Source organism: Panthera uncia, assembly GCF_023721935.1.
Source record: "Panthera uncia isolate 11264 chromosome A1 unlocalized genomic scaffold, Puncia_PCG_1.0 HiC_scaffold_17, whole genome shotgun sequence".
Lineage (NCBI taxonomy): Eukaryota > Metazoa > Chordata > Mammalia > Carnivora > Felidae > Panthera > Panthera uncia.
In genome coordinates this window covers 135092341-135119942 of record NW_026057577.1, presented here as the reverse complement: position 1 = coordinate 135119942, position 27602 = coordinate 135092341, and the positions used below count along the sequence as shown (strand labels likewise).

Here is a 27602-nt window from a genome sequence, read left to right as displayed (position 1 = left end):
GTCACATTGAATTATTTGCAGACATAGATTTCAAGTCCTTCATCATGTTTGGGTTAAAGATCTCATTAACTTCCTGGTCCTGCCATTTTGCCTGTCTTTGAGCCTGTTCTCTTGATGGAATATTTTCACCTTGATCAATGCGCAGAATCCATCCATGGCTGGTTGCTTGAATTTATTTTCCTTAATGCTACGCTGAGTTTATACCCATCTTCAGACCTCAATGCTTTGCACAATGGAAAGCAGACACAAAAATTAGTTTGGAAAATGTAGCTGATACCTATGTGGAATACCCAGTCCAAGCAATTGAACCTCCGAGAACTCCTAATGCCGGCATGGTTTTATATAGGTGTCACCGTGCTCCCGTGATCACTTATCATAAAGCAAGAGACAATTGGGCCAAGATTCCCTCTTGCCTGCTTTTGTGTAGAAAAAAATAAATAGAATAGAGCAAATAAGAAAAGAAAGAAACAAAAAAAAAACAGTCCTGCAGCTGGAAGGCAACTTTAAAGAAAAATGATGTTCATAGCTATCCTGCCAGTAGCTGGCAAAGCAGTTTTTATAAAACATATTTAATGTTTACAACCACTTGGAGGCTGGGGAAAGAGTAATACTTTAAAAATATGTTTAATGTTTTGAACCACTCAGTGGCCAAGAAGCAACTCCTGCTAACATATATTTAATGCTTAGAGTCATTTGGTGGTTAGGAAAAAAAGGAACTTCTTGTTAATTTTTAACATTTATTGCTGATCAGTGGCTGCTACAGCAACTATCAATGCAGCATGGTTTATGTTTAGGGAGTCACTGGGCTGCTACTAAAACAATTCATACACTTCTCTCAAGGCCACACAAAAACTGTCAATAGCATTACCTTTGCAATTGTACCGCTAATAAAAACATAGGAATCAAACGGAGGAATAAAATGCTCCCTGAACACACAGTCGTAACATCCTATGGCCCTGAAAATAGTCCTGCCATGCTGTGCCCTGTGGACACTTCGCTGCTGACACCAGAGGGATCACCAGGCCTTGCTCAATTTCATCAAATGTGTTACAGCGGCTCGGCAGATTGGAAAGCACAAGTGTAAGGTGATAATTGGTGTTTCTTACAAATCAACATCTTGTCTCCACAGATTAAGACAAAAGACTACTCTACACTTAAGAAAATGTAAATCGGGATAGAAAAACTATTAGGCTTTTAAGCAGACTTGGTATATAGCTTGTTTCAAAAATGATAGTAAATATTGAGCTCATGTGTCAGAGGGGGGCACTACCTGAAAAAAAGGGGGAGGGATAATTAACTAGGACTGCTACACGTTACACATTCTCCTGCTCGTTTCCTGAGAATGATCATCAAATTATTAACAGGATCCATCCCTGTATATTGATTGTGTTTATCCAGGCGTTGTAGCGAATGTTACATGTAAGTTCTCTCTTTTACTACTTGCAGTAACTCTGGGAATTAGGTCTTTTTATTCCTCATTTGCAGGTAATGAAACCAAAGCACAATGAGGACAAATAACCTGAGCAAGCACTCACAACCATGGAAAGAGTGGAGCAGGAATTTGTACTCTTAAGTTTAACACCCACATGTTGCAATAGAATGTGTTACAACAGAGTTTTGTCCTCTGTCTCTCTGTAGATATGCACATATATATATATATATATATGTATATATATATATATGACATGCCTTCTAATATATATACAGAAATATATATAAATAAATATATATTTATTTTAATGTATATATATATATATATATACACATATTTTTTTTTAAACATTTCTTTATTTTTGAAAGACAGAGAGAGACAGAGCATGTGCTTGGGAGTGGCAGAGATAACGGGAGACACAGAATCCAAAGGAGGCTCGAGGCTCTGAGCTATCAGCACGGAGCCCAAGTGAGGCTCGAACCCACAAACCGCATTAGATCATGACCTGAACCCATGAGATGCTAAACGACTGAGCCACCCCCCCAAAATATATATACATATAGTTTATTGATTATAAGAATAGAAAAATTTTCCAATGTGGAAAAGGAATTTAAAAAACAGTATTTTCACAAACATGGCTTATCAACTACTTCCTAGGTCATATTTGGCCTCTCATAGCAAAATTTGGACTCAGCTGAGTAAATTACGAAGGAACTTAAAATCAAATGAATGACCCTTCATTTAAACACAGTTTAATGCGTATGGGAAATACAACCCAGAGATAATCACTTCTAGAAACATGTTAAGTTCCTTTAAGAATCAAAGAGAGCCCTTGCTCTTTGCTTATCTTCTAGAATAATTCAGTCTTAAGGCCTAGCTAGGGTGAGCAGAGAGATTTTTGTACTGGCAGGGATATCGGGGTGGAAGAATTGGACAAAAGCTACAATAGACCTGAACAAGGTATTGAAACTCGAGCAGAGTGAGAAAGGTGTCCACACAGAGATCCGCTGGCATGAAGAAGGCATGTTATATGTGGGAAATATGGCCTGGTATGGGAATTCGAAGTCCTGGTGAGATGCACAAAACCTCCACGGTGGGGTAGAGAAGGTAGTGGAAACAGCCAGTGCAGATTTTCAAAGTCAAAGTGGAGTCACTGGAGAATCTGCAAGGTGTTGGGAGGCTGAGTGGCAGTGAAAGATTGGTGGCCTACAGGGGGCTTGGTCAAAGAACAAAATACATGTATTAAGGATAACGACAGCCAGATTTCTCACTCTTGCAAAAGAGAGCTGTAAGTTATTAGAGGGTTAAAAAAATGAAATAAATCATGGTGTTAGATTAGAATAAGAAGTATTGGTATAAAATCAAGGTTCTCAATATATTTAGGATGATACAGAAATAAATATTTTGCACATATATGCATATAGATATATTCTTTAGCTGTACCCACTGAGAGGGCCTGGGAGCCATGATTTTTCTAATAGCAAAGAACACGCATGACAACCAGATTTGGGCTCCTAAATATTACTCTCTATGAGCATGGGGGGAAAGCTTCTTGAAGTCACTCTTCCCAGAGCTGAGGAAGGAAAATTGAAGACAAGTCCCACATATATTTTTGGGCCAGAAAGGAAGGGAATATTCAAATAATTAAGAGGTAATGTTGAAAAGACACAAATATCAGCTTAAAGTGTCTTCACTTTTACTTTACATTTCAGTGCATGTTATATTTTATGTTTAATTCATGTTATATTTTAACATTGCAATATTAAAATCAATAATGGTGCTAATACATCTGAACGAATTTAATACAGTAAGAAAGACCTCGAGACCATACTGACATAAACTAATAGATGGATCATTTGAAAGTGCGATGAGGACAAGGTTATCTTTCATGTTTCAAAATATCTCTCAACAAAATATGTAATAATTACAAAAAGATAAAGAGTGACATTACAGTAGAATCATCGTCTAACGTAGATAGCCTCTAAGATGGACCTCAGTTATGCCTGCCTCCAACATTCACACCTCTGGCTAATTCCTTTCCCCGGAGAGTAAAATGGGCTTTTATCAAGCAGATCCTAAAAAAAATAAAATAAAATATAGCAGAAGAGACAGGATACCAATTCTAAGACAACAGCCACGTGACTGGGCTTGGAAGTACATCCCCCATTCAGGTGAATCTTCAGAAAAACCATATTCCTTGCCGCCACTTTGACCCTAAATCCACAAGACACTTTGATGCAGAGACATCCAGCTAAGCTGAACCTAAATTCATGACCCAGATAAACCAAGAGATAATACATACTTTCAGTCTCAAGCCTCTAAATCCAGGGGTAATTTGTTATACAGTAGTAGATAATAGCAATTTTGTACATGGTAGTGGGATGTGTTATAACAAACACTTAAAATGGGGTAATTGTTTACAGTTAGGCAGTGGGCTTTGAGGAGGAGGTCGGTATAAAATGCCTCAAACACACCCTCTATTGAATGTTGCACTTGGGAGGTGCTGCATGTGAGGCTTGCAGGAAAATGAGAATATTATATGGGAAACTAGAGGGTCACTGCATAGCAGCTAAGACAGAAAACTTTTGCAGCAAAACTGTTCCCTGCATTTATGTAACAACAGAAATGGACCCAGTGACTTTTAAACAAAAGGGATCCAGGTCTTGCTGGTTTTGAAGGTTACTAGTCTTCTCAGATGGCAAATGATGCTAAAATTAAGAAATGGTCTCTAAGCAAAAATCAAATCCGGGGCACACAGGAAAGTCATGGAGTGACTGTGAAACTTTTTGTTAAGACCTTAGATAGATCAAGGATGGTCCGTTGGCTTACTATCTAGTCAGACAAATCTCCCCTCCTTAGAGATTAATGGGTAAGTATGACTCAAAGATCCTTTCTAGCTAACAATAAGGATTCTAATTCATGTAAAGACTTTGTCACTCAGGCACCTCAGTAGGGTCCAAGGTAGAGAGAATTTTTCTTGAAGAGACTTTTTGTCTAATTCAGTGAGCCCCCAAAAGATTCATGGGATACCCATACTACTGACAAAATAGAGTTCTGCATGTAGATACATCAAAAGTGTGAACTGAAGAAAAAGAGTCAGAGACTGTACAGTAAGATTAAGCCTTTGAACCCTTTGAATTCTATTGGCAGGAAGCCAGCCAAGAGAGCTGTGTGTTTGCAAATCTGGCTACATTTCACGAGAAAGGAAGGCCAGCTCAGAAGGTAGAGCCAAGAGCTGAGGTGGTATAAGTGAGAGCCATGGACAGATATTGTCGGGCCTTGAACCTAATCAAAGAACTTTTACTATTTACCAGCTAGACTTCAGGAATTTGGTGGGCCAGTAGCACCTTTATTTTGTTCATTTTCCTTCTTTTTAAAAATTTTTTATTTATTTATTTTGAGAGAAAGAGAGAGCGCAGGGAAAGGGCAGGGGGTGGGGGGGAGAGAGAATCCCAGCAGGGTCCACACACAGCCTGAAGGGGGTCTATCTCAAGACCATGAAATCATGACCTGAGCTGAAATCCAGAGTTGGATGCTTAACCGACTGAGCCACCCAGGCACCCCATTTTCTTTTTTTTGAAACAGAAATGTCTATAGAAATATTTTCATTCTTATCTCACCATTGTGCGTTAGGTGCAGGGATGGGGCTAAATAACTGGTTTCTCTAGCATCACAAGTCTCCAGATCAAGGAGAAATGAATGTAAGGAACCTCATTTATGCTTGCACTTGATTCTATGATGAGTTTCTGGACTTTGAGCTCATGCAATGAGGGGAAAAGATTTTGGGGTCCTAAAAAGGGCTGAGTATATATTGCATAATACAACATGAATCAGTGGGGTCCAGAGGGTAAACTGTGGTAGGCATTCTGTAAGAGGGCCTTCAATGATCCCAGCTTCTTTGTATTCATTCTCTTGGGTAATCCCATTTCCAGAATGTGCATTGGACTTACTTCTAACAATTGGAATATGGCAGAAATGATAGCATATCACTTTAAATATTAGTTATAAATATAGACCGTGGCTTTGATCAGAGATGCCCTTCTCTCTAGCTCTCTCAGATAGCTCTTCCTGAGGCCAGGCAGTGGCTGTGTTGTGAGGTAGCCCTGGAGAAAGGTCTACCTAGCAAGAGCCTGAAGTCCACCAATCGCCACATGAGTAAGTTTGGAAGCAAATTCCTACCTCCTCCCAATTAAGCCATTAGATCCATCCGTGGCCCCAGCCAATAGCTTGGTTACAACCTCAAGGGAGACCTTGAGCCGAAGGTACCCACCCAAGTCACTTCTGGATATCCATGCTTCTGTGAGATAATAAGTGTTTGTTGTTTCATACTGATAAGTTTCCGGCTAATGTTTATGTTGGCTGATCACACTGCATAGCTAATACACAACATTAATCAAATAATAAAAATTAACATCATTAGTAATGAGACAAATCAAAACCCTGTTCTATCTGACGGGATGCAACAAGAATACAGCATCATGTCTATGATGTACCTAACAAAGAAGCATATCCTGAATTTGTACATGAGGAAACATTAGGCAAACCCAATATGAATGACATGCTAAATAATAACTGGCCAGAAATCCTCAAACATGTCCCTAAATCAAGAAAGAGTAAGGAATTGCTCCAGATTGAAGGAAACTAAAGAGATATGGCATTGGAATACAATATAGGATTTTCATTTTGAAAGTTTTGTTATTTGGGGAACCTGGGTGTCTCAGTTGGTAAAGTTTCTGACACTTGATTTCTGCTCAGGCAGGTCATGATCTCATGGTTTGTGACTTTGAGCCACATGTCTGGCTCCACTCTGGCAGTATGAAACTTGCTTGGGATTCTTTCTTCCTCATTCTCTCTGCCCCTCCCCCACTTAGACACACTCTCTCCTGCTTTCCCTCTCTCTTTCACTCTCAAAACAAATAAACTTAAAAAAAGAGAGAAAGTTTTGTAATGTAAGATACTGAAACAACTTAGGAAGCTTGAATGGGGCCTAAAGATCACATTGCAATAATGCATTAATGTTAATTTCCTGATTTTAATAATCACATTTTGGTTATACATGGAGAATGTCTTTATTCATAGAAAATAGCTAACATTCTGTCTCCAACTTTCTGACAAAAATTCTGCTTATTGGGCACAGACACTAATGATAGTTTACTCCTATTTAGGACTGTTCTCTGTGGCCATGGATGGCTCATATGGTAAAATAATATATTTGCTTTATCATTTCTTGATAAAAAGAAACTATGGAGATTTATATGTTTCTAAATTATAATAATGGTATAATAAATTAATATTAGGGATAGGCTCCTTTTTCACTCTTTCCTTCTTGGTGTTGGACTGTTTAAGTATGGCCATGTACAAAATATTCTGTTTAAAAGCTTTCAAAAACCTCCACCAAAAATTCACTCATAGCACATATCTCCAAACTTCATGTAAAACAAAATAAAGTTCATAGGGAAAAAAAAGAGTACATGTTAATTTTTAAATTAAGCCAGCAGTGTAATTCTCTTTAGATGTACCTTGTTTTGGTTATACTTATATTACTTTTTGTTTTTCTTTTAGGTCACTGAATAAGAAATACTATTCCTTAGATTTTGTTTTAAGCAGGGTCCCCTATTCTCAGGTATAAAATAAAAAATAAAAAATAAAATAAAATAAAATAAAATAAAATGAATAAAACAATCATTCCAAAGTCTTAACCAGCTCATCCAAGATTGAAAGCTAAATGTAAGTCCCAAAGACATTTTAGAATCCAGCAAAGGGTATAACTGATTGCAATCAACTTTGTTTTTGAAGAGTCCGAGAGTCATAGTTACTTTCTGATATTGGAGTTAATTTTTTGTATAAAAATGAAGATCGAATAGTAAACAATACTGCACAAAATTCCTGTAATGGTTACATACTAAAACAGGGAATACAAATCTTGAGTTGGATCACCTGGCCGCTGACTACTGCTCAGGAAATGGCTGATCGTATTGCATAAATTATGATTCACAATTGGCATTTATCAAACGTGTCATAGAGACCGGGTTATGAATAACTCAATCAGCTGCCTCAAGATGGCTTGGCTTAGCTCAGGCAGAGGATGATGATACAAGTATGAATAAGGGTTTAAAGATGTTACACCTGTCAGCTCTCTAGGAAAAGTTACTTAAACTGCATACCATACCCATGCATGACCACTGGTATTACAGAAGAACATTACTGTAATTCATTGTTACTCTAGCGATCTTAAAGAATTAAGACCACATTCATAACATCCAAATCTGTCTCCAAGGAGAAAGTCTGAGTTGGGGAATATCTGGATCATTAAGTAATTTCCTTGGGTCAGAGTAAAAGCACTTTATCTGTGAATATTACTTCCGTGGCATACTGGATGGAGCACAAGTTGGTAACAAAGTGACCTTTCTCTTAAGCAATTAATATATTCACTAGAATTTTCTTCAACTTTCAGGAACCAAATATATTCTCTAGTCTGATAAGTCTTAAATATTAATTTTGCTCTGAAATCTCTGCTCACCTCGCTCACCACCACTCCCCTTTGCATAGTTACAGTCTTTGTAATTTTCACTTGAGTTCATTTCCATTCCATGTTTAATTGTTCATCATATTTTCTGATGCACAATCTATGATTGCTAATGACATTTGTATAATAAATTGTTTTGATGTGCCAATATTTCTTGATCTTTTGTATCACAAAATAAGCTATTTTACTGTATCTATTTTTAAATTGGTTGATTCTTCTCCAACACTGTAATAACAACGTCGCCTGTTATCGGGAAAGGACAATTATTTCCTAGAGAATATTCAAACACAGATTTGTAAAACTGACAGCAAGATTTGCTGTGACAATAGTTATTCTGTCTAACAAATCATGGTGAACTCCATTTGGTGTTGAACAAAAATAATTTTGATATCCCAAGGAAAATGACGCAGAAGCAGGAATTTGCCAGAAGGGAGGCGGTTAAAGAAAATAGAACGAAGAGTTATCACAAGTGATTTACAACAGTGACCATTTCCATGTGGTAAGAAGGGTGTGCTTGCGGAATGAGCTCCAGAGATCTAGGAACGTAGATGTGACATCTGGATGGATGCGCGGAAATTTCTCCTTAGCTTTGGGTTGGTCATGTAAAAGCAGAAACAGCAAATGCCACAAGCCCAACTGGGTCTCTTATGTTGTTTTGTTATGTGTATAGACAGGATTGTAGGGAATGGCAAAAGCAGTACGTGGTAGATACTTAATTTCTAATATTTAATTCATAAGTGTTGTTTAAACTTCTTAGTATATCTTTGAAAACAGCACATTATGTAAATGTAGTCCAATAATACCTGGGTGAACCCATAGCATTCAGTGTGGTGTCACCTTCAAAAGAAATACTCCTTTATTATTGTTAAAAAAAAAAAATGAAAACAGGGAGGGTGTGTTGAAATTCAGTTTAAGAATTTACTGGAATTTCTTGAATAAACAATGAGAAACTTCAGTAATGTCATACGGCAAACCATTTTTAAAAACCCATTCTTCCCTAGATCTTTCTGATACCTCAAGGCAGTACAGCAAATTGTGTCTCACCCCAATACTGGAAAAGCTGGGACCACTTTGTTTTCTCACTTACCTACCCTGATTTTCCAGATTTATTTCTCTCTTCAGGTTCCAGGTGTGAACTTCTTTATATAAAGTTCAGACTCTGCAGTCCTTCCCTTTATCCAAATTGGCACAACAAAAGAACTAATTATCTATCTAATAAGACAGAATTTTCTAATAATGTAGAGGGATGTGTATGTTTGCTTTAAGGATGTTGTTTCTATAGGGGTGCCTGGGTGGCTCAATCAGCAACTTTGGCTCAGGTCATGATCTCACAGTTTGTGGGTTCGAGCCCCATGTAGGGCTCTGTGCTGCCTGCTTTCGATTTCTATGTCTCCCTTTCTCTCTCTGCCCCTCCCTCCATCAAAAAATAAATAAACAGTAAAAATTTTTTTAAAAAGGGATGCTGTTTCTATAATAGTCACTGAGGGTCATAAATTCTTATAAATATGTCAAATTCACACGAAGTAAGCCCTGGGTTAAACCATTTAGGAACAAAAAAAAAAAAACAATGTCTTCTTAAAAACCTTACTTTTGCTCAAAATAATGCCTTCGTTTTTTGTTTTTTTTTTCTCTCCCAGTAATATCCCAATTTTCAGGGACACTTTCTAATAAAATCTACTTCTTCTCGATTGTACTTCTAAATCTCTAGCAATCAGCACGATATAAAAGCAACAGCTCAAAAATGTATCAAAAAGTGAATAACAGATTTGCAGCCCTGTGGTTGTACACTAATATTTAAAATGGGGTGGTTGTAGGGCCAGCAGAAGCCTTCTGAGGAATGTCAGACAGGAAACTTAGCAATGGCTCCCCACAAGAGTTTCAAGTTGTAACCTGGGAGCGGTGGGTAGCTTTATCTTACTAATGTGCTAGACACCAGAAGTTACTTTGAAATAGAATAAGGGATTGGCAGTGGTGACTGAGGAATAAAAGTTATTTAAAATCATCATTAAAACCATAATCCTTAATTCATTGACCTCAAAAATACATTATCTTAGAACTTTTGAATTTAGCTTGATATTGAAATGTGAATTTATATTCTATAAATTAATACCATGAATTTATATACACGGTAGCTGAATTGTAAATTTATTCTAATGAGTTCACGATAATACTTGCTTCCTGGTTTGATGATGTAACTACTATGGGTTACTTGTAGTCAAAACGAAACAATATCATCCTTCTGGAATCTCCATCTATAGCACGCTCCTTTCTGGACCACTCCAGACAAATATAGAACACATGCTTTGGATGATTTACTGTGAACCATGAATTACTATCTGCTATTTGGTAGGTACGGTAGGTACCTGTGTAGGGATCTGGAATTGCAATGATAATGAATTTTAGTACAAAGTGAGTTTTGTACTTAATTACAAGGAATTCTTTGAGCTCAGGTGAATGCAAGGACTGGAAAATAGGGTAAATGCTATATATCCTACATGTTTATGAATCTATTTATATATTTAGATGGAGCCAGAAAAAAAATGGGAAAAATGAAAATAATTTCATCCTTTACAGTGGAAGAATAATCTTCTGGCTTACAAATAAGATGTTTACACCAAACTGCAAAAAATAAATGTTGAAAAGGCCTCATAGCATCTGACAAAATTTCGATTTGCCTACTCACCCACAGGAGACATTTCTGGGACACTAGCAACGTAAGGTCCATCCAAGAACTTTGGCTCATTATCATTAATGTCCTGTACTTTGATGATGAATTCCGATTCAGGCTCCAGGGGCTTCCTGGTTTCTATGTCCACAGCCTGAGCACGAAGTGTGTAGAAAGGTTTCTCTTCTCTATCCAGGCTCCTTATTGCATGAATGTCCCCTGTAGTTTCATCAATGGTAAAAACAGTGCCCGCGCCGTCTCCTGAGAGGGTGTATTTAACAGTGCCCTCTCCTTTATCTAAGTCAGAATGGAGCTTTTGGGGGGAGAAAGAGAGACAGAGACAGACAGAAAACACCATTAAAGGGATGGCCCCGTGTTAAAAATACTTGCGGCGTAACTTTTCATCAGAAAAGTTAAAGAAAAATCTTATGGTTCTTTTTTTCATTTTCATCTCCTTCTTTCTTTCCTCCCTCCCTCCCTCCTTTCCTTTACTTCCTTCCTTCCTTCCTTCCTTCCTTCCTTCCTTCCTTCCTTCCAACTCTTTGATTATAAACATTTTAAATACACACAAAAAATTAGAAAAATCCATGCTAAATATTTATATATACATGTATATATTCCAGAGATTCCATCATTTACCTTTTAATCCACAGTTGACCCTTTAATTATGCAGGGGTTAGAGTGGCCGACCCCTGTAGCAGTTGAACATATGTGTATGACTTTTAACACCCACAACACTTAACTACTAATAGTCTACTGTAGACCAGAGCCTTAGCAACAACAAAAATAAGTGTATTAACACATATTTTATCTGTTTATGTATGATATACTGTATTCTTACAATAAAGTGAGGTAGAGAAAAGAAAACATTATTAAGAAAACACAAGGAAGAGAAAATACATTTACAACATTATATTGTATTTATCTATACTATAAGTTTATGTATCCGTGAAAAAAAAATACATGTGAGGTTTAACCTCCATGAAGTTCAAATCCGTGTTTTTCAAGGATCAACTGTATTTGATCATCATTGTGCCTTCTTATTTGAAAGCAGAGGAGAGTTTTGGCACACCAGATGGTTACAGTTATGTGTAGTAGAGTATCTCATTTTAACAGACTGATTTTCAATGAGTTATTCAGTATTACTCAGCTAAATGTTGGATAGGATCACTGATTATCCTTTCAGATTTGCAGACAAATAGCTTGCTCTAATTCCTTCTATATATTTGAAATCTTGTAATGTAGAAAATTTTTGAACCGCTGATAATTTCTTCAACACATGTACAATTCACTCTATTATAGTATGTAACAAGATACACATAAATAACAGGGGAGGACTAAAAAAGACGATACATTTTCATTGCAACACTTTAAGTCAATGTTTTTCAAACTGGAGTCCAAGAGTTGATAGAAGAGGACCATAGACTTGGAGATCTATAAATTATCCAATAATGTATACATACAATGTAAGTATTACATCATTTATACTTCTCTAAGAATATGCATACTCATATATATATTTATAAGTAATATACTCACTATTTAAGTTATACAGCATGTATATTCTTATAACTATCATTTTTTTATTCAGATGGTGATCTAAAATGTTTTAGCCTATGCCTAATCATTTGTATAAGGCCATCTGATTTCAGAGTCCACATTTTTAGATTTAAGAGCTCATTCCAGGAGCACCTGGGAGGCTTGGTGGGTTGAGCATCTGACTCTTGATTTCAGCCCAGGTCATGATCCCAGGGTTTTGGGATCAAGCCTATCATCGGGCTCAGTGTTGAGCATGCAGCCTGCTTTAGAGTCTCTCTTCCTCTGCCCTGCTCCCCACTTGTGCTCTCTCTCTCTCTCTTTCTCTAAAATAAAATAAAATTTAAAAAAATAAATAAAAGCTCATTTCAGTCAATGGATCAACCAAAGGAAAAACATTCTTTTAGTGTTCACAGTCATTTGGACTGTGCCTCAAAATTTGCCTACAAGCCCACCATTCTTGCAAAATTTGGGGAAGAATGAGTTCTGGTGTTTTTAATGTTTCAAACCCCACAAAAAAAGGCTTGAAATACCTTAAATCATATAAATATCCTTTTGCAAATAAGCTCTGTGTATTAGTATTAGTAAAATCAAAACATACACAAAATAAAGATAATAGTGGCTATATCTTTGCTCTTAAACTCAACATTCTGGTTTTAAGTTCAATAAAATAGCATCATCTTTCCAATTTAATGTTATTAAATTAATGCATTCTTTCTGTGAATTTGTATTTATTTCAAATTTTTCTCTGAAAATATACTTGTATAATAACATGCAAAGGATTGATACATGGACAAGTGTTACAATTGAAGTAATGGAAAATAGAAAGAGAGCACATTATTTTAGTTTTTTCAGGTTTCTGTATACTTTACTCAAGTCTAAGGAAAATTGTGATAAATGACAGGAGGAAGATTTTTTCCTCTTAATTTTTTACAAACTCTTATGAAGCAGAGGAAATTTCAAGTGTAAAATCAAGCTGTAGATAAATGTACTTTGAACTTGGGAATTTCAAATTACATATTTCACCCATACTATGAAAGATATTCAACACAGTGGGTATTGCTTTCTCTTTTAAATGTATCTAAAGATATGAGCCGGGCAAAAGCTCAATGCAAAAGCAAAGACTCTATAAACTGCATCCATTTTGCCAATGGCTCCAAAGAATATGTGGTAATATTGTGGAAAGCGAGTGAAAATTCTAAGAAGGTTTTTACAATGGGATCCAAGAAGAGTTACAAAAAAAAAAATCCACATTTAGCTAAAATGAGAACTGTTTTCTTTTCTAACAGACACAAGAATAGAAAAGCAAATGTGTTTGCGGCTCTATCCAAGATCGAAATTAAATTCAGTTGCTGTTCTTCCTCACTCTTCTACTTTTCCCTTCTAATTTAAAGCTGAATTTTGTAGGGGTTAAAACTTCAGAAGAAATATGTGAATATACATTAAAACTTTGAACTGGGGATGAAGTTGATTAATGTAAAACTCTTGAGAGGATCAGAATTTTTATAGCAGTTCATTACATGAGAATACCTCATAGGGGACCACCTGAGATATCTTGCACTGACAGGCAATATATTTTTTAACTTTTTTTGTCTTTATTTTTTTAAGTTTATTTATTTATTTAGAGAGAGAGAGACAGAGAGTGCAAGTGAGGGAGGGGCAGAGAGACAGGTTGAGACAGAGAATCCCAAGCAGGCTCTGTACCGTCAGCAAGGAGCCCGACACTGAGTTCGAACTCAGGAACCAGGAGATCATGACCTGAGCCAAAACCAAGAGTGGGACACTTACCCAACTGAGCCATAAAGACGACCCCTGATGGGCAATATTTAAAATTAGTTATTCAGTGGTGATTGAACTGGCACATGAGTAACTAGCTTAAAGTATAGGTGTTTTTCCAGCATCATTTCTAGTATTAAATAAGTGCCTGATGTGGGTATTGTAGATAGATAGCTTCTTTTATCATTTCTGTACACTTTGTTATATTCAGTGTATATAAATTGCTATAAAAATACATATAACTGAAAAAGTATACATATAGATATATATCTATATGTACTTTTATATTTATTATTCTCTGACTATATACACATATAACATGATATAAAAAAATCAACACTCTCTTTTTTTTTAACACTTTCAATAACAAAATACCATGACTATTTTTCAGTATCACTTGAAATTCTTCAAAAAAAAATTTTTAAGTAAAGTCTATCTCCAATGTGGGGCTCAAACTCAGGACCCCAAGACTGAGAGTCACATACTGTACCAACTGAGCCAGGCTGGTACCCCTCTACAGAATAATTTTTGACATGCACATTATTCATTCAAGGAAGTTGAATGATTTAATGAGCATTGCCTGTTTTTTCATAAATAGTAAGATGACTGTACATGTGTGTGTGTTCTTCTGTTTAGCTCCTTTAGAGGTAATTATCAAGACCAAAAACATAATTTTTATGAATCAAAAATGTGAAACTTCAGTGATTCCAGATGTTGATCTCTGTAGATGGAATTTGTTTCTTTTTTTTTTTTTTTTTTAATTTTTATTTAGTTTTGAAGGAGAGAGAGACAGTGTGAGTGGCGGAGGGGCGGAAAGAGAGGGAGACACAGAATCTGAAGCAGGCTCCAGGCTCTGAGCTGTCAGCACAGAGCCCGAAGCGGAGCTCAAACTCGAACTCACAGACCCGGAGATCATGACCTGAGCCGAAGTCGGACGCTCAACCGACTGAGCCACCCAGGCGCCCCTGGAATTTGTTTCTTAAATCTTTCAGGAATGAAATTCAGGCTTAGCTTATACTGTGAAGCTACTTCTTAGTGTCATTTGCATAAAGAAGGAGGGAGGGTTTCAGAAGAAGGATTTTCGTGACTTGCCTCATCTTTGGGCTGTGTTAATTAACTATGACAAAGCACATGATGTCGTTTTACACGGGGCTTTAAGCCACACACATACAGAAAGCTAATGATTCCACAAGGATGAAATTATTTTCATTTACAGCAATTTAAAAATGGCAGCAAGAAAGGTTTCTTATTCCAATTATGTTTTTAAATGTTTATTTATTTATTTCGAGAGAGAGCACCGACAGGGGGTTAGAGGAGAGATTCCCAAGCAGGATCTGCGCTGTGAGTACAGATCCTGACCTGGGGCTTGATCTCTCAAACCGTGAGATCCTGACCTGAGCTGAAAGCAAGAGTCAGACACTTAACTGACTGAACTACCCAGGCGCCCCTCCAATTATTTTTTTCAAAAGCTGTTTCTGAGTAGGTGCTGACTGTATTTACTGACTAAAGCAGCCAATTTCAATAATATTATTTTTTAGTATTGACATTTAAAATTTCTCCCGGAAACAGGGTTCTATCAACACTAGATGTAGAAATCCGCCCCGTCCGAGCAGTTGTTTTGTGGAAGTGGTGGTGGTGTTTTCTGACGTTTTCCAAGTCATCTCAGATGGAGCATGAGAATATGATGCTGAGAAAGGCTTTAACGAGCTTCGGAGCATAAGCAAATCTGGATTCCAGTGTCTAAAAGTTTGAGAAAGCTAATTTAAAGTTAAATGTTTACTAGCATCTCTTTGATTATATTTTAGGAACTGCTGCACAAAATAAGGGATTTAGTCTTATTTTTCTCTGGGTTGAAAATACACATAAAATAGAAAATGTTTTTTATATTACTGTGTCCAGCAGTGATTTTCTTTTCATTTGCTATTTGCCAGGATAGGGGGTGGTTACTAGGCCTGGGGAGTATAGGAGTTATGTTGGAAGGAGAAACTTTTGATTTTGATTTTTGAAAAAAAAAAAACACAAAACTTTTGATTTTGTTTCTGCCTGAGAACCAAAATTTGTGTTCAGCGAATACTGGATTTGGTGTATGTTCTTGCAAATTATTAACCATGTGCCCATAAGGTACTATGGTACCTCACATACTGTTTTAAAACCTGCCCTCCACATCATTCTCATCAAGATTATGCATTAATACTTTTGTTCCTATATTGTAGATTACTGACGGTCTCAGGAGAGGGATGAAAATGTGTGGGCACTCTACCATCTTCCTTTACCAAAACTGTTTTAAAAAGAACTTCAAACCAACAGAAAAATTAAAAGAATGATACAAGGAAGGCCTATATTATCACTATCTAGATTAAATAATTATTAACATTTCCTGTATCTGATATATATATGTATATACATATATATATATATACTTTTTAAAATTGTGAACATCAAAACAATTACCTACATGATACTGAAACACCAACGTCATGAAAATAAGGCCCTTTCCTATGTAATCATAATGTCAAAATCTCATTTAAGAAAATTACTTAAAATACCTATCACCACCTTATAACCAGCCCATATTCCATTTTCCCACTTGTCTCTTCAAATATCTTTCTTGGCTCTTTCTTTATATTTTGAGCATAGACCAAAGCAACTTTCAAACACTGCATTTGGATTTTGTGTCTTTAATTTCTGTTAACTTCAGAAGGATCATGCATTTAAAATTTTTTTAATGTTTATTTTCGAGAGACAGAACAGGGAAGAACAGAGAGACAGGGAGACACAGAATCTGAAGGAAGATTCAGGTTCTGAGCTGTCAGCACAGAGCCCCACGCGGGGCTCGAACCCACAAACCGCGAGTTCGTGACATGAGTCGAAGTCGGACGCTTAATAGACTGAGCCACCCAGGTGCCCTGGATCATGCATCTTAATATGTACTTATCATCATCTTTTTTCAGGGAACCAGACTCCATTCTGAATTTGTCTGCTGGAAAACGAAACTTCCTGACATGTCTTTAAGTGTTTACTATTCTGTCTTAGAATAGTTCTTTAGTCTCAAAATATATATGAGCAAATGTAGCAGCATAAAAGTATGCCCTACTTAATGTAGAGATCCTTGAGTTATGGCATCTCCTTCCAGTCATCTCCATAAACACACTCAATGTGAGGGAAACGCTCCTTGTACAGGATATGCCTCAGTAAATTTTGGTGTAGTAATGGCATATAAGTTGTGGTACTCCTTTTCAGTTTTCAAATGATCACAAAACCTGTGGAATGCTTTAATATTATGGTTCAACAGTTGGTGCATGTGATCTGAAATAATATTATAACTGTCTTATTTACATTATTTACATACAGGATCCCTCGGATAAACCAGTCAAAACTAGAAGGAGAAAATTTTATGCAAGTTTCTTTGGTTGAAATAATTTCATTTTGCACCAAGAAACCAAAAAAACCTACTTTTTCGATATGCTTCTTGGTATACTTATAAAATATTCGTATGCCATTTTTTTAGTTGCTCACTTTCCAATTCATGCTTATTCTGTTCTCAGAACCATCACAGCGGCCATTGCATTGGCTACAAAGCCATTGGATTATGTTTAAGCCATTGCTTATTGACAAAAGAAGACTAGACCCAAAGATGATCTATAGTTCTGTCTGAATAAGTTATAATGCAAAATTTCTGACGCCACTTAAGGTTCAAGAATATTTGACATTCTATGCCATCCTACTCCCTGAAGGGACTCATTTGTTCTTCCTCAAATGATTGCTGCCATTTGAGCAAGAGGAATACCACTTTACAAGGTTGGAAATTCCCTTTAACAGCCCAAAGTGAGTTGAGGACTCCCCTGCCTGGGTTACAGACCCAAAGCTATTTATCATCTGGAAATATTTCACCTTCTATGTAAGGAAGTAGAAATGCATTTCAAAAAGGCCCGCACCTCCCCAGAGGTATGCCAAGGCAGGGCAAAGAAGAACAAAGACTATTTGCAATTCTTGGGAGTAACAAAATCTGATGCGCTAGGATATATTTTATATCCTGTTAAAGAAAACAAATATGCTATTCACCCGATGCCTTCTTTCCTTTTCTTTTTCTCCTTGAATATTGCACGTGTGGTTACATATGAGGGGTATCCTAACTCGTCTTCTAGATTGTCATATTTTACAACTTCAGCTCACCCAGATTACATTATATCATTTGAGAGTGTCACAACATATTAATAAGTAGTTCTGGAGAAGTTTGAGAGGTCATTGGCGTGGTGCCTGGATTTGGGGGGAAAAATATGGGAGAAGGTTAAAATAATTTCTTACCTACATTTCCAAAGCTGTAAAGCACTTTTCACAAAGCCAGGTTTTAGGTAACAAAACATTCCCTGACAATAAACTGTTCTTATCAAATGTTCAGTAATGGAATCTCTATTTGAAATGAAAGTGAATTTCTATATGATTTCAAATGTGATTATTTTTCAGAGGATGATTTATTCTAGATAAAAGTGAGCTTTAAATAATAATTACACATTATTATAGTTAGATATCATTCACTAATTTATTGCTACTCATTACTATTTTTCCATATTATTACTTATAATAAAACTAATTAGCCCTTACTGAATACCGGACACTGTGTTACACATCTTATAAGCTTTATTTAGTTCTCAAACTAATCAGTGATGTGCTAGCATGACAAATATGATAAGTGAACTCTTTCTAATGAAATTCTAATATTTCAAAATGTAAAATTTAATTTTCAAAAGCTCTATGTTCTATCCCAACTTCTTTGTATATGCATTTAAGAACTGTAATAAATCAGACAGACTCAAATATTAACTCTGATTTAAAATATGGAATGGTCTAAAATCCATGATCACAAGCCTCAAACATTTGGGGTTAAAAATCCCAAACCCATTACTTCTTAGCTGGATGTTATTGTAGAAGTTACTAAGTTTCTTTGGATGTCAGAATCATCATATATAAAATGTGGATTCTAATACTTACCTCATAAAATTTGGAAAATACCCTAGAGAATTTAACTTCCGAATGTCTATTTCCCTTCATTTATCTGCATTTACATCCAAATGAGCCCAGTATAGCGATATTTGTTTCCATTTACATTAATTTATATTCATAGATACAAGAAAACTAATTGGATACAAAATAATGATAGAAAACACTATCAAGCTTCTACTTTTTCCAGGCAATTTTCTAAAGGTTTTATGTGTCTGAAGCCACTTTAATAGTTAGAATAACCCTATAAGGACAACCCTACTATTAACAGTCTCACTTTGCAGATGCATAAATTGAGGCACAGAGAAGCTGAGTTGGCCCAAGACACACAAATGGAAAGACACAAAGCTAAGATTCAAATCAAGTAGTCTAACTCTGTGTATCTCTGAGTCTAGCTCTTCAACTAAATCAGTTCTCTTTTAATTTGATGCATGTAAAGTCATTTTTTTTCTTAACTCTCAAAAATGGGTCTCTCTTAAGAGGAAAAGACAAACAAACACTGAATTTTTGGTCAGGGGATTAGATTAGCCACAAGCTACCCAAGTATCGGTTTTGTAATATACATCAGTTCGTTTGAGCAAAACCAGGCTGCATTATAATGGACACATTAATGAGAATAGTTGTATTCAAGAATGCTTTGGATTGCCCATTAGTTATTGCACTAGCCACTGGAATAGAGAACATAAGTTACAACTTGTTATCAAGGTGACAGGAGTCCAGTGGGGAACAATATGGGTCATAGCAAAAAAGATACTCACTCAAAACACTGTGTCTTTTTACAATTTCTTGTCTCCCAAATCACATTTTTCTATAGAAGTTTTCATATGCATTTACTATATAATTAAAAAGCATGTTATATTTGTGTTTTTATTTAAAATACAAAGTGATATCACATTTATAGTTAGAAATCACCTCAATAATATAGTGCCAATCATGTATTTGGAACAATTAATAGTCAACTAGAAAAGAGTGAACAGCATTTATGTTATAGAAAATATAATATACTACTATATCAATAAAATATTCCAATGAAAATTTTTCTAAGGTTCTGCACATTGTGTATATCATAATTTTCTTTGAAGCATATAGAAATCCATAATATTAAAAACTTAACTGAATCACTACATTTCATTAGAGAAAAAGTCATTAGCACATGTACTTTCTCACAATGAACTAATAACCAAATAAACAGGCATATGTATGTGTGTGGGAATATTTAGATATGTGTATATATATATGTCAGAGATAAAAGAGAAAGACAGAATATTTGTATGTGTTTTCATGTGCTCACACATGCACATTTTTGCAAAATAAATAAAAGGCTAAATAGATATACATTCTATAAAACAACACTGTTAAGAACACAATCTGAAAATCACATTATCTGCTTATTTCAAAGGTGGTTTGAAGGTGACCTATTTTCTGTAGCACGCATTACTGTGGGGATTGCTTTATGTGTTAAAGGACAAAGCCACCTCACTGAAGTCTTTTATTTCCTTTCCTCACTTTACAATAACTACTTTAAATGGATTTTGAAAGTATAATATCACAAAAGCAGAAAAAAATAAATCCAAGTACTTAACCAGGTTGCTTTCTTTGTATTGTGAGTCAAGCAGTTTCATGTCAAATTTACTGTTAAGAATTCATCTCTCTCAGTCTTATATCCTATAACAGTGTCATAAATATTATCTTATTTGCATGATAAAGTATACATTAAATATTCATTTTTTTTGCCTAATAATATGAAAATGAGTACTCTTAATGCTAAATTGCAATGTGTTAATGAGAGATAGAAACAGTAACTCTTCTGTGTAAGAAACGCAGTAAAATGCATCTTATTTCTAAATACAGGTTAATCAGAGATGTTTCTCTAAAATCTCTCATTATAAGCATATTAAGGAAGGAATCATTCTCAGGGTTCACTTGTTTCCCACTAGGGATAACAAGATTCCCAAGAAACTTCCAAAGAGATAGTAATTTCACTGACTTTGACTTTAAAAGGAAAATAAAGTAATGAATAAAAAAGAAAGATATAAAGAAAAAAAATGCAAACAGCTCTCACAGATGCAGGAACCTCAATTTTGACTGCTTTCTGCAAATATATATTATTGGATGTGTAGTGAAATAAATCGATTTCAAGCTATTTCATTTTTAAAGGTCAAAGTTTTTTTTTTAAGGAATTCAGAATTATAAAAGCAGATGCTTAATTTGAGATTGACTGAGACCTAAAATGATGAATAAATCTCTCAAAGTTTAATTGCTTTTCAGAAGATATTGAATTGCTTTGTTATTAAATTTTCCTAATAATGCATGGAATCTATAGAATTGTGTGTGTATATGTGTGTGTGCCTCATTTTCCTAAAACTGACATGAATGTTACAGATTTATACTTGCATTATTTCCAAAATCTAAAAAAAAAAAAACAAAAGGTTTGTTTACTTATTACCTTTTCCTGCATTTAATAATTTTCTACTCTCTCCATATACCATTGGTTGCTGATTAAGAGAAGCTATATACAAAATTTCTAAGACTAATCCGGGTCCAATTATACTTCATTGTATTATTTTAGATCATAAAACTTGTATTCATTAAATATAGTCTTGAATCCAAATCAAGCCTTAATTATCAATTGTGGTTGAACTCCAAAATATGGTGGGGTGGTCAGTATTCTGCCATATTGCATATTTCCCAAGATTTAATCTACATTCCCTGCATATTCCCCAGGACTGTGAAGACTATGGATTTAATTCTTATAGTTATGTTATGCTGGGTGGGCCAGACCTAATCACATGTGACCTTTAAAAGCTTAAGAATTCTTTTCCAGGTGTAAAAAGAGGAAATTAGAAACCCATGCTCCAACTTGCTTGGATACAAAGGGGCAATCTTTAGGAGCTGAGGGCGGTCCCACATCCCCACTAGCAGTATAAAGGGGATCTGAGGCCTAAAATAGCAAAGAAAAATTCTGCCAACAGTCTGAATGAGCTTGAAAGCTGATTTTCTCACCCTCAAGAGAGAAAAATAGCCCTGCTGACACCTTGGTTTCAATCTTGTGAGGCCTTGAACAAAGAAATCCTTTATTCTGTGCTGAATTTCTGCCTGCAGAACTGTGAGCCTTAAGCTGCTCAATTTGTGGGAAATTGTTATTCAGCAATGGAAAACTAATACTTGTAGGTACTTACAGAAATCTAATATTATTAATACTTCATTTAAAAAAAATAATCATGACTTGATTAAAGAGACAATTTTGATTTCTTGGTTATGTGCCTTTACTCACACCAACTCTTTTAGGATTCCTGAACGCAATTCCTATGTGTGGAGTAGTGTTCCCCACACACAAGTCCAAGCAATTCTCAAATAGCAACAGGCTGTCCAAGAATTCAACTCAATTCTGACACTATCTACCTAGAAACAGCATCAGATTCCACAGGTTAAGGGCACAGTCCTATACTAACACTTCCCCCCCGCCCCTGTCACATCAGACTCCAGTTGCCATATTGAGGCTATGACACCTGTGCTTCTGACTGATCAGCTACAGACTAGAGGTTCCAACAGTCCACTCTTTAGGTTGTTTTAATTTTCTTGAGTAGCTCACAGATATCAGGGAAATCTAGTCTATTAAGTGATATGATAAAGGATATGAATCAATGGCCAGATAAAGAGATACATAGAGGAGCACAGAGATTTCATGCTTTCTTTGGGGTGCCATTCTCCCCAGTCTCCACATGTTCACCCACCTAGAAGCTCTCTGAACTCAGTCTTTTTGTTTTTTTATGGAGCTATCATTGATTTTATAGTCAGGATTGACTAAGTCATAGGCCATTGACTGATTCAGTGTCCAGCCCCTCTCCTCTTCCTTGAGGGCAGGGGGTAGGATTGAAGGTCAACCTTTAATCAAATGGTTGGCCCCCATTGCAACCAGCCCTTTCCCCATAGTGGGGTCCAAAAGTCACCTTCATTAATATCAAGATACCCATGACAGTTTTACGGCTGTCAAGCATTTTCAGGAACTGTGAACGAAGACCATATATATCTGAGAAGTATATATTTGATCATCTGAGTGGCCAAATATGTATTTCTCATAAATCATTATGTCACAGTGCCTCAATTTTCTGACACATTATTTTATTTGTTTGCTTGTTTAATTTTTCCCTGCCTGTATCCATACTCTACTATTTCTAGCACATACATCTGCTCCCTCCTTTGTATAAGTGATCCTGTACAAATTCACCCTGTGAATCTAGTAATATTGTTAATCACTGCACTTTGTCCCTTTGATCATACCATAGGAAGAGATCGTAGGTCTGGCCAATGTTCACATATGCCTTTCCAGTCAAAGAAATAGCTGACTACTACCAAGACAGTCTCCACCTCACCCTGTACCCTGGACAACATAATGAAGGTGTCTTGAAAATAAAAGAAAATTTAGTCTGCATACAAAAGCAGAATGAGAAAAATAAGGACAGGAGAGAGGGAGTCTTTCTGATATCAAATCAGTTACTGAAATTGTCTGGACTTTTCCTCATAGAATGAACTCATAAATCTCCTACTCTGAACTTGGTTTTTCTAGTCAAAAAAAAAAAATCCAAAACAAAACCATCCATGTTCTTTTTGCATGCAATAAGCATTTATTGAATACTGATTGTATTCAAGTGTCACAGATTTGGGGACAAATCCAACGTAAGTCCTCAAAGATCAACATAGGTAGAGAATCTGTTTTCTTCACCTAAAGTCATTAAAAATAAAAATTTAAAAAAAGCACAGCAGATTTTACTATTGCTACTTCTTCATCCTTTATACAATTTGAAACAATGCTTTTTTTTTTTGGTTTTTGTTTTTTTTTTTGTCAAAGTGAAATACCTGTGAATCTTAACTTTGGAATCAAGGAAACCTGGGCAATTGATGTAGTTATGCTGAACTCAGGATCCAGGAAAGAGCTTTCATCAAGTAAATTGCTGTGGGAAGTCAAATGAGATGCGTTGTCTCATTCTGTACAGACACTTAAATTGTGGTAAAGGTCTCTGCTCCTGCAGCTCAAAGAGTGACAGTTCATTAAACTTAAACCAAATGCACAGATACATTCATTTTATTGTGTTCCATACCAGTGTTCTCTAAGCCAGCCATTCTAAGGATTTATGTTTAACATATAATGTCTTAAAATGAAAGCTTAGCTGCTATGCATTGTGCAGAATATAGAAGGAATGAGGCAGGGCCATGGTTCACACTCCCTTCCCAGTCCTCTTCTTCAATTCAGAATCATGGGTACACACTGGAAAACTAGTAGTAATCCACAGAATGCTTTTGAAATTCTCTGCTTGAGTCTTTATGATTCTACAATTTAACTGTTGCCTAAGCCCAATCCCCTAGCATTTTTAGAGGGGAAACACTTTGGGCTGAACATAATTTTTCTTTAATTCCAAGTTTTGATTCCTCTCACATAAACACACACACACACACATACACACACAAATAATGTTATATTTTAGTTTAAAACAGGCTGCATTTATATTGCCTTATAAAATGTTGAGTACTTTTGCTCCTATGATCTATCTCTGCTCACAGAAATAACAAGGTTTTCACTCATTTTATATCTTGAAGCCTTCTCTGAGAAGTTAGCATGTCATTTGTTGGTTTTGAGCACACACTTGCTGCTAATGATGCTTGGAATTTATTGGTCCTCTTCATAGGAAGGAAAATAATAAGGCATTTGAATAGTCAGCTCAGATATAGATCAGTTCACATACCAAAAAAAAAAAAAAAAAGCTGTCTATCTAAGGTTTAAGTGTATCTTTTGTGTTGTAGAACTATTTGTACCATGACTCTTGAATTGGCCAGTCCAGACCATTGCATAAATCCTTGACTAAAGAGACTGACCACTCTGGTTGTTGATCATTAGGCAAGAATTAAACCCAAATATACTTGGGATCGGATATTCTAAAAACATTGTTAATGTATTTTGCATTGCTGAGAAGGAGATTTAAAAAAAAAAAGAAGAAGAAATGGTTTTCATACACAGCTCCTGTCGTGGAGTAAAATCAGGCCTTTGAAACTAGAAAGTACCTTGGAGAACATGGTTTTAATTATTTCATTCCACAAATGAGGAAATTGAGAATCAGAAAGGCTAAGTGATTTCCTCAATGTCATAGAGCTAGTTAATTACAGAAGTCAGAATAGAAACTGGGTTATCCAACTCTGCCCAGAGTTCTTTCCATTATGTGCATTGAAAATATCTGCTGCTATTTGGGGGCCATTTGGCTCAAGAAAGCCACCTTATAATGTTTAATAAATCAAAATGGTATGTGCCTGTACACTTAAAAACATTTAAGAGTAAAAAACAAAACAAAACAAAACAAACAATGATCAAAACAAACCTTAGCTTTCTGATTCTTTCAGATAAGATAAATTCCATCAACCATATTTCATCAAGATTTCATATGTAAATGTGTTACAGCACTTCAACGAGGGAAAAGTCAGTAGCACGAAAAGGCATCAGGGACTGAGAATATAGATTGATGCCAGGATTAGAAAGGACTCCATCAATTTCAAGCTCCATTAGCTTTTCCCTGAACACGGGGAAAATAACATGGAGTAAAAGTAGTAGGCATAAGCTTTATGATCAGACTTGGGTATGTGTGGAGAGAACAATATAAATAAACTAAAATGGGATCATTTGATTATTACTAATTATACTAAGATTTTCCATTTGAATAATTTATACAAATGTACTAATTATTTTTATAAGTATTGTCTTTTTGACATCATTAATATTTCTTTTCTCCTTAGCACTGAGAATGAGGAGCCTGGGGCTTGGGATATCAGAATATTTCTCTGATATATTATACCTCAAAAGTTGAGAGCCTTGGAAACGAAACTCAATTGTCCTGACTTACTCTAAATAATGCACTTCCTCTCTTATTTCATTTTTAATTTCACTGCAAACTATTTTGTACATTTTTCAACGAAGAAAAGGGAACCTTTCAGGCCTGATCATTCAGCCCTATTTAAAAGGCACCAAACTTACAGTCACGAAAAGGCAGTATTGGTGAATATTTTCTGTACTTCACATTATTTATCACACATTATATATTGTGGAACATAAAATTTTATGAAATTATAGTTACATGCTTGAAATGGATTTTAAATCTTTTCATTTTCCATGTCACGAGTGAGAGTTGTAAACCTGAAAAATTAAAGCTGCAACGTAATTTATCTTGCCTATAAATAGTCACCTATACACTACACAGTTTTGAAGTAAACAATGATAGATAAGACTAAAAGTGATGTTTCCCCATTGGAAACTATGTGATAAATTGCTAGAAATACCATGATATAACTGGAATTATGCCACTTGAATATAAAAAGAATTCTCAGCTCCCTACTATTACACACAATAAATAGTTGTATATGGTTGGTTCAATGAGTGCAATTTCCCCTTTTTATGGGGACACAAGTCTCTCTCTCTCTCTCTCTCTCTCTCTCTCTCTCTCTCTCAATAGATATCAAAATGCCAAATAACACATATACTTTTATAGTCATTTATCTTTATACTATAAATAGGTAAGCCAAAAAAATATATAAATTCCCAAGATTATAAATAAAGTAATACACCTGATTATATATGAATATTTATAAAATCTACAATGATTTCACACATCATGATATTGTTTTCAATTGGGGATAACATTTTTAAAAGTTATTATATTATATAAATGATTTGAGTAATGTGGATACATTTTCTTAGCAGGAAAACATTCTATGAAAAGGAAGTTTTAAAAAAGCTGTTCTTGGGGCACTGGCAGGCTCAGTCAGTGGAGCGTGCAACTCTAGATCTAGGGGTTGTGGTTTCGAGCCCAACGCTGGGTAGAGAGATTAGTTAAAAATAAAATGTTTAAAAAGAAAGAAAGAGAGAAAGAAAGAAAGAAAGAAAGAAAGAAAGAAAGAAAGAAAAAGAAGGAAGGAAGGAAGGAAGGAAGGAAGGAGAAAGAAAGAAAGAAAGAAAGAGAAAGAGAGAGAGAGAAAGAAAGAGAAAGAGAGAGAGAAGAAAGAAAGAAAGAAAGAAAGAAAGAAAGAAAGAAAGAAAGAAAGACTGTTCTTGTTTTGAATTCTCTCAGTCAGGTAGATTGAGGTTATAATACAAGATGTCTGAGTGAAGGAGAAAATAACTTTAATATTGGAGTATAAATTGTTTTTATTCCTACTTTCTCACCACTGTCCTGTATAACTATTAATTTTCCTCTTTCCTAACCTTGTGTATTTAATTAGAATGAGTATTACCTACACACACACACACACACACACACACATACACACACACACACACAAATGGTAATGCGATTCTAAATCCCCCCATAAATCATGTACAGTTTTTACTATGATATCAACATTAATTTTCCCTTTCATACTATATTCCAAGTTGATTTTATGTGGTACAGAGGACAAAAATCATTTCCTGCTTGAAATAAGACTTAATACTTTTGTCATTAGTAATTGTAGCATGCAATCATACACTAAAATTTAAAAAAAAACCACTTTTTCCTCCAAATTAATGGGAAATCAGCCTACTTTTTGGAATTGTCTGTGTAAGATCTCATTGATATTAAATCTTTAAAAATATTTCCAGGGCTAGCATTTCAAGAATAATAATATCAAACAAATAGTTTCTGACATTAAAA

At 35.4% G+C, this 27602-nt stretch overlaps 1 protein-coding gene across 1 annotated transcript in view; it reads right to left on the bottom strand.

Moving 5' to 3' along the window:
- CDH12 (cadherin 12) overlaps positions 1 to 27602 on the bottom strand; it is a 268774-nt gene that overhangs the window by 186298 nt on the left and 54874 nt on the right. Inside the window, exon 2 of the mRNA XM_049648261.1 lies at positions 10642 to 10936. Within this exon, the coding sequence (XP_049504218.1) occupies positions 10642 to 10936 (295 nt within the window). The remainder of the gene's footprint in view (positions 1 to 10641; positions 10937 to 27602) is intronic.